Source organism: Rhagoletis zephyria, unplaced genomic scaffold, assembly GCF_001687245.7.
Source record: "Rhagoletis zephyria isolate East Lansing unplaced genomic scaffold, Rhagoletis_zephyria_1.1 Rzeph_scaffold_13141, whole genome shotgun sequence".
NCBI lineage: Eukaryota > Metazoa > Arthropoda > Insecta > Diptera > Tephritidae > Rhagoletis > Rhagoletis zephyria.
Genome location: NW_016170212.1, coordinates 7566 through 16157, shown reverse-complemented (window position 1 = coordinate 16157; position 8592 = coordinate 7566). Strand labels below are relative to the sequence as shown.

The 8592-nt window shown below is 35.5% G+C and overlaps 1 protein-coding gene across 1 annotated transcript; it reads left to right on the top strand.

Moving 5' to 3' along the window:
- Positions 1 to 4253: 4253 nt before the first annotated feature.
- Positions 4254 to 5123, top strand: LOC108378000 (protein msta-like; the record flags this gene model as incomplete). Its single annotated transcript, XM_017634296.1, has 1 exon — positions 4254 to 5123. A coding segment is annotated over exon 1 (870 nt), but the record flags the coding sequence as incomplete, so codon positions are not given.
- Between the last annotated feature and the right edge of the window lie 3469 nt (positions 5124 to 8592).

The following is an 8592-nucleotide window of genomic DNA, read 5'->3' as shown; positions in this document are numbered from 1 at the left end:
TCCGTGAAGTGAATAATCAAGACAAAAACTAAAAAAAAATTTTATTTGCTTGTTGCCTACAGTTGAATTCGAACCCGACCATCTCCGGATATCAACAAGTTGTGGCAAGCATCCTTGCGCACTCAGCTACACCCAGGCATATAAATTTACTTTCAAATGTTGAATATCCATCAACACCACAGCACGCGATTTGTACTATGAATGTATGTGTGTGTTGTCACCGCTCTCTGAGCGGCGCTCTGCATGCTTGGGGTGCATATGTACACTTTACATATATGTACATACTCAGATGTGAACAGTCCAATACGTGCGTAATAAATTTTGTATAAAAATTTTATTTTTAAATACGAACATTTTTAAAAGGTAATCAAATATAAAGTATTCATTTTCACTATGCTTTATTTCCCTCAGTGTAGTTTTCGCTGTTGAAGTGGTTATGCCGATAACCCACTTGATTTAGCGTGGTTTCGCCATATAAAAATAACAGCACACTTAACCACAATGAAAAAATATTTTCGAATAACGAAATAAGGAAAAAAATAAATCATCAATACACCCTGCGAATTACAACCTTGAATAATTAAATTCGTAGACAACATTCTCCTCAGAGCTACCCTGTACTTGTTTCCGTTTAATTTTTTGAAAGCTTAAAATATAAACTTTTTCAAAAACTAAAGTATGAATTTAGGCTCTGCGCTTTCAAAAACTGTTTTTATTTCCTTAGACAAGCTTTTAAATAGAATGTATTACACGTATGACTGCGCTTACATTTATGAATGAAATCACGTATTGAACCAATTGCCGGCCTTGTATGTATGCATTTTGTTTATTTATAACGGGTGATTTTTTAAGAGCTTGATACCTTTTTTTTTTAAAAAAAACGCATAAAATTTGCAAAATCTCATCGGTTCTTTATTTGAAACGTTAGATTGGTCCATNTCAAAGCATACTGAGCATCTTTCTCTTTGACACCATGTCTGAAATCCCACGTGATCTGTCAAATACTAATGCATGAAAATCCTAACCTCAAAAAAATCACCCGTTAAAAACCAGTTCGAAGTCTGTTCAACGATTTTTCATTCTATGAAATAAACATTCAAATTTTCAACACAAACGATTACATATTTATGTATGAAAATTCTGAAAACAATGAACACATAAATATGCGATGTGGATGTACATATGTACAAAGGCGATATGTAATCGTATGCATATAATATAAAAAAATATACCGATTTCACCTCTTTAGCTATAATCACTGCAAATGACAGAAAATCACAGATCATCAAATGATGTAAATGCACTTGAAGCCTTTCCGTTCGTAGCGAACTGCTTCTATTTCTGGCTCACTTGTTCTCCCCTTACTCTACTCCATGGTTCATCTAACACATACATATGTAAAAATACTATATTTACATATATATTTATGTAGGTATAAATGTGCATGCTTACATGACCACCCACATAAATTTTACTAAAACCACCCACCCATGAAATTGTGAAATAAGAATTCATATAAACATCAGCGCGAATCCATGCCGACAACTAAGTAAATAGTTAAATGAAAGGAAAACAGTGCAGGCATAGATGGGCCGAAGTGGAGGGGTACAGAATCAATTACACCCCAATATATTTTTATAAGTTTGATAGTATAGTAGTTAATTACAAAGATTAAATTTGTAACCACAACGGTATATAGTGGGATGGGTGTTTAATGTGAAAGGCGCCACTGATCAGCTGAAGAGATCTTTGTTCTCACCTTCAGAAAATGGAGTGAGGCGGATAAACTTTATTGGTTACCGAAAAATGATAGTATCCAGCAATAGGTTCCAGCATAAAAAGATCCATCAAGCAACATTGATGTTGCCTGAAGGGACATGTCTCCACTTATTTAGATGTATTCAATGAGTGGAACATACATTGTCTCGGACCACTAAGAGCTTGAAATTTGCAGGCATGATGGAAAACGTTCTAAAATTGTTTGAGAAGGTTAGGCAACTTATGGAAAGTTTCGAGACCAGCTAGGAGTCTAGTAAAAACGACCAAGCCGACCTAGTGACAACACTTTTCACACACTGTTGAATAGTAAAAGCACCGAAAATGAACACGTGGATGGATGGAGTTAAGACCCCGTGAATTATTTCATCGGCGGTCTAAACTCATTTTGCGAATCCCGAAACCGCAATCTCAAAATAAATTTTGTCTTCAAGGCCTCGTTTAATTTTTTGATCGCAGCCTGATGTCACTTTTCAAAATGAATTGATCCGAGCCCGAGTCGATGACGGCGGAATCGGCTAAAGCGCACTGTCCACGAATTGAGCCTTATCAGTACAGCTTTAGATCTGATACATCCACCTCAATATTGATATATTGATATCAAATTTGATACGCACATTCCGTTTGGCCTGCTTAAGCATCGCATTGAAGATTTTTGAAATCTAACGAAAACCACGCGATTCTCCCTTGAAACGGTAACGGTATTTTAGAATGCGTGATTTTATCCGATTGCAAACATTTTCAATATGGTGTCTAAAGAGGCTGCAGGTGCAATAACGATTTATTTTATTGAAAAGCGGTGCCACCTGGTTAATAAATAAGTTCAAATTATTTAATAAGTTAAATCAATTATTACATTGTGGGTATCGATCGAAATGGTTTTGAAAAAGTTTTACTTATAAATAATACGTTGAAGGGTTGCCACCTATTAAAGAATCAGTTTCAACTTAAATTAAGGCAATTAGAAAATTGAAACATATTTCATTATACAGGTGCCAGGCGAAAAAGATTGTGGTTCGAAAATATTTTGAAGAGGGTTTCCACCTGTTTACAAATTAAATTCAACTTAAAGTAAAAGAATTAGTTACTTTAAATGTGTACCACAATTACAGTGTTAGATCTGAGAAATTTTAACTTCGAAAACAGGGTTACCACCTGTTTACAAAAGTTAAATTCAATGTATATAATATAATATGTGATTTTAATACATAATATCACGTATTCTATGTTTCAGTTTAGGGGCTGTGTGTGCCCTGGCACATCCTCGTTTAAATAACGATAAGTAAACATTTAAGACTCGCCGTTGCACATCGATTAAGTCGTAATACACAGCTCTCAAAAAAAATCTGAAGAAATATTTTTCATTATTTCTCTTTTCTATTCTATTTTCTTTAAGGAACAAATACACGAGCATTTTCTCTTGAGAGGTTACACCTCTGATACTGATTTGAGAAAATTTAATAGAAGCAAATATCTTTTTCATTTATTGAACGCCCTTTTATACGAATTTTATATTTTTATTGAAAGCTGTATATTAAGCTTCACATACGGAAACAATTTTTTTTAAATAAAATTGAAATGTTCGGGGACAATTTGTAAATTTTTAAGCGAAGTTCCGTCGTCCCTGGCCCATTCTGGTTTGGAGGGAGAACGAAAAATTACAGTAAAAATGACACAACGCCGAAACAGCTTTGTCTCCAAACAAAAATTGACACGCGATGACGGAAATTTGCTCCAAAATACATCATACAAGAATCCAATTTTCATGTTTTATTTGAGTCTTACTACAATCTGTATCACCATGTAATAATTTTGAGAATTCATCTCTTTTGCGGTATTCTTTATTTAGGCTTAGGGGGCCAATAGCTGCCAGAAGGTTTAAGTATAAACCAGGCCTACACTTTACTTATTTTCTCTTGGAGCACAACAGTTTTGCGTGTTTACTATTCATATTTTTTATAATACCTGAAAGCGAGCAGCAAATCAATTTCAATTCAAATTTTAATAAACAAAAATATTGAACACCCTCCAAAAAAAAAATATCTACTCAGCCTCTAGCACAGATAAGCCTCCACGTCAGCTGACGCAGCATGCAACACATGTCGGGGAGTGATGATTTGGCTATTAAACTGACTATTACGAACTAAATGGAATGAATTGAAATGATCACAAGCAAAGCGGTGACTGGGAGAGCATGTAACTCTTCGAAGATACCTCAAAATTACGAACAGACAGCAACGCGCATGCAAGAGCAACATCTACCTAGAACACGGGCACCAGTCGCGTTACAATTGCGGCATGGTTCAGTTGTAAAAGAGAAAAATACGAAATATTTGAACAAGTAGAGCTATCGCGACTGTCCCTAAACCCTTGCGCAATCAACAATAAAAAAATTTGCTGCAAATATTTGTGTTATAACAGGTGAACGCGTAACATGTGCTAGGCGAAAAGCATGCATTTAAGTGATAAAAAGTAATATGGCGCTTGCACAATTACCCCCCATACCAACGACGGAGGTGGCGAAGCTACTTGATCTACACCTAGGCGATACGCGCGATGCGGATCCCAATTGGCAGGTGATCGACTCCCCAATTTCGGGACGCGGCGTGTTTGCGCGACGTGACATCAAGCGCGGCGAGCTAATATTTCGTGAAAAAACGCTACTTAACGGACCCACCGCCTCCAAGGATACGCTGTTGAATACTTGTGCAGTGTGTTTTCGCCTCCTAGAAGGCCCTATGGAGGAAGTGCTTTGTGCCGCCGGCTGTTCGCTACCAATTTGTAAGGCATGTCAGCAATCGGGACGCCACGACATGGAGTGTAAGCTTTTCCGCTTTTGGGTGCCCAAGGATACTACGCGCATAAACCCGCACTCGTTACGCATACTGAGTGTAATGCGCTGTTACTTTTTGATACCGGAGAAGCGCAGGCTATTGCTTTCCATGCAGGCCAACAACGATAAATACTACTTTCGTGAAGTGGAACGCGCGGCGGAATGTTTTAAGAATTTCCCCAAAGACAAGGCAACTTTGGATTTTTTCTATCGCACAGTGTGTATTTATAATACAAATGCCTTTGAGGGTCGCAGCATAGTCGATGGCTATGAGACATCGGTACGAGCGCTTTACGCGCTGGCAGGACTTTTGAATCACAACTGCACGCCGAATGTATCTCACCACTTCGAGAACGGGCAAACTATTGTGGTGACAGCGGCGCGCGATATAGCGCAGGGCGAGGAGATCACGGCGACATATACGAAAATACTGTGGAGCACGTATGCCCGCCAGTGGTTCCTTTGCGGCACCAAACACTTCATCTGCGCCTGCAAACGCTGCTTGGATCCGACGGTGAGTTATGGCTGGCAATTAAAAATGTTATTCAACTGTGAAATATGTTCGTATGTGAAAATTTGTGGTGCGCTGGCGTGTGAAACATATTTTTCGGAAGAAAAAATGTGAGATAAGATTTTTCAAAATCATTAAAATTTATAAAACTGTGCGTGTGTGCGTTATTGTAGAACTAGTCGATGCTCTAAATAGAATCCAGGGAAATTTAATAAAAATGCGAATTATAATTTTCAAGTCAACATTCCGGCGAAAGTCACACCAGTAAAATTCTAAAATTATATAAAAACACAATTATTTTGTTATTTATATACATGTTGCATTCTATTTGCCTTTACCTATTAAAAAAAAAAGAAGAAAACTGTCAAAATCTGTCACAAACAGATACATTCACGCGACTCTTCGTCGCCTATTTCCCTTGGCATTCCCATTCTATTTTAATAAAACCAACAGCAAGAAGCAAGCAATCAAGCGAACAATGCAAAATAAACGCACACCTGTTGCTTTCTCGTTGCTGACATATCAAGCAATGTGTAATTGCTAGTACACTTTGTTGTGATGGAGGTGCTGAGTTGTTGGCGGGACGCTTGGCACACGCCACAGCACAATGGGCCGGAAGACTGAATAAGTGGCCAAAAACCAATGTTATTTAAAAGCTTAAAACAATAAATTTATTTAATCTAGATACCTTGAAGTATGCAAAAACAAAATATTATGACATTTGTAACATTTTGTTATGTTCATAACAAACTCAGAACCCACAAAATCTAAAAAAGCGTTTGAGGGCCTTAATTATGAAATAATTTGATGAATTTATTAATTAATTCTAAAACTAAAGATCTAGCTCTTGAATTTGTTTAAATGATCAGTAAGTGCTACAGGAAATTTCACGAAAGCAATTTAAGTAAAAAATGGTTTTAATTTTATGAAATTTATATGAAAGTTTACAGAAAATAAGAAATAATTTGATAATTATTTTTTTTAACTCATTTGAATTAATAAAAATTATTTCTTTAAGTAAAGTACACTATTCCGATTATCGCCGATGCTAGCCACCGCTGTTCAAAAAAAAAAATATAGCAAACTATTCTATAACCAAAGGTATATACATCAATAAAAATCGGCGGGCATTTTGCGCTTTTTGTAATTAATGAACATGTCCGGTACACGGCGTATGAGTAATCTTCCTTTCCGGTCATATCTATACATACATACATACATATGTAGTAGTATAAAGGAGAATCTCGAAAACTACTGAACGGATTTGTACGAGATTTTCTCGAATATATTCTGTATCGACAGGAGAGTGACCTTTGGTATTTAGAGTTTCTATAGGGTTGCCGCCTGTCTCAAAAATTATATGATCCGCACCGTTCGTTGGATTACAAACAAAATAGGTGTAAATTGAAACGGATTGGCCTCTAGATAAGCATTAATGTTATATTTTTTGGAGTAGGGTTTCCAACTGGTATCAGTTCTGCACTGTCACTGTCAAAGTCTCTTCACTTAGTCGCTAGATGTGCAATAATGTATTATTTTTTGCGGGTAGGATTGCCAACTGTTTAAAAATTACAAGATATTCACCTATTTACGCGCTAATATCGAAAGTTCCTTAACGGATTTGGGCGAGATTTTGTTTAATATAATTTGTAACGATTGAAGTATTATATTTAGTACTTAGAAATTCTATAGGGTTGCCCCTGTCTAAAAAATTATAAAATCCGTTAATTAAATTACCAAATGTGGGATTTCAAATGAAAGGGCTTGGCCTCTAGATGTTCACCAATGTATTATTTTTTGAGAACGGTTGCCACATTTTAAAACATTATAAGGTCTTCACCGTTCGTTGCACTTAAAATGAGGTACCAAGTGAGAGAGTGTGATTTTCGGATGTACAATAAGCTTTTATATTTTTTGAGTGGCATTTTTTTGTTAATGACATCAGATTTGTACAATTCATTCAATTATAGAGCTTGGCCTCCGGATTTGCTAACAGGTTTTATTTTTTCGAACAGGGTTGCCACCTGTACAACTGTATAAGATGTGGGATGTTCATTGGCCTAAACAGTGAGTTGTCAAATTAAAGAACTTGGCCTCCAGATGTGCACAACTAAATTCGTATTTTTATTTCTTTAAATAACATAAATTAAATAATTAAAATTATAGACTTAGTTGATAGATAGGCAACCCTACTCAGAAACATGTTAGTGTTAAAGCTTGTTTAACCACCTTCCGTTTGATATCCATGTTGTGATATTAAATAAGCATACATTGTTTTAATAAATGTAATTGTGACTTTTTGGAAAGGTGGCAACTCCACTTAAAAAATATTTTTTTTCATCTCTTCAACGGTTTTGTTTTACTATAGAAATTGAAGTATGCTGTGGAGCTGTTGAATAATTATAAATTTTCATACATCTGGCAACCTTGTCTTAAAAATTTTTTTCCCAGAAGCTTTCTACGGAAGATAACAAGTAGAAAGGTGGAAAATGGAATAAATCCCCTTAGATGTTAATATATTTAAATCTGTTTTTTATAACCTTACACTTTTCGGTACTTTGTGACATACCACAGATTTTGATACCTTAAATAATAAGCTATACCATAAAAATATTTTTTTCTGATTTTTTCACGTTTACATAGTTAAGCAACGATTTTGGCAACTTTTTCTGTTTTCTGGCCCACTGTGCACAGCCGCAACCACAATCGCAAAGACGGACAGTGTAACGCACATCGCCGAAATAATTTGTTGCAGAGCGGAAAAATTGATGGGTACACTTGTACGAAATATTTAAAAATTACTTTTGAATACATTGACTTTGTTTGTGTTATTTGTGATAATCCGTTTTATTGTGCTGCAGGCAAATTTTATGTGAAAATTGTCAACGGAAAACTATAACAACACATTCCGACATGAAAATTTTACGAAATACGAGGCTATCCATTTCTAATTGATTATTCCTTGTTTAATTCGAATCTAGACTCAGAATTGCTCTATCAAATGAGGTTTCTTAATTATTCTAACCTAAAATTACAGTTTAGGTCTATTTTAAGAATTTGTTAAGAAGAAATATAATTTAGAATGCCATGTATATTTTTTCTAATAGGTGGGACAAGTAGGATCTATAAATATTTTTATGTATTAAACACATTTAATGCAACTTAAGAGGTACTATGTGTGAAAAATTTCTTTAAAACAAGTAAGAAAGTCTAAGTTCGGGCGGAGCCGAACATTAAATACCCGGCGCAAGTATTAAATATATGTTTTCCACCTTTCCGAAAGCTACCGCTACATGATAAGCCGGGGTGTATACATTTTAAGTAAATTAGCGTCCTTAAATTTCGAAATATTGAAATTTCAAGCATATCTGAAATTTACCGTTATATGAAAAGCGGCCTCAATTTTAGTCCGATTTCAACAATTTTCAACGGTTTGCTTTTATGTGGCAAGCACAATAACCATACCGAGCTT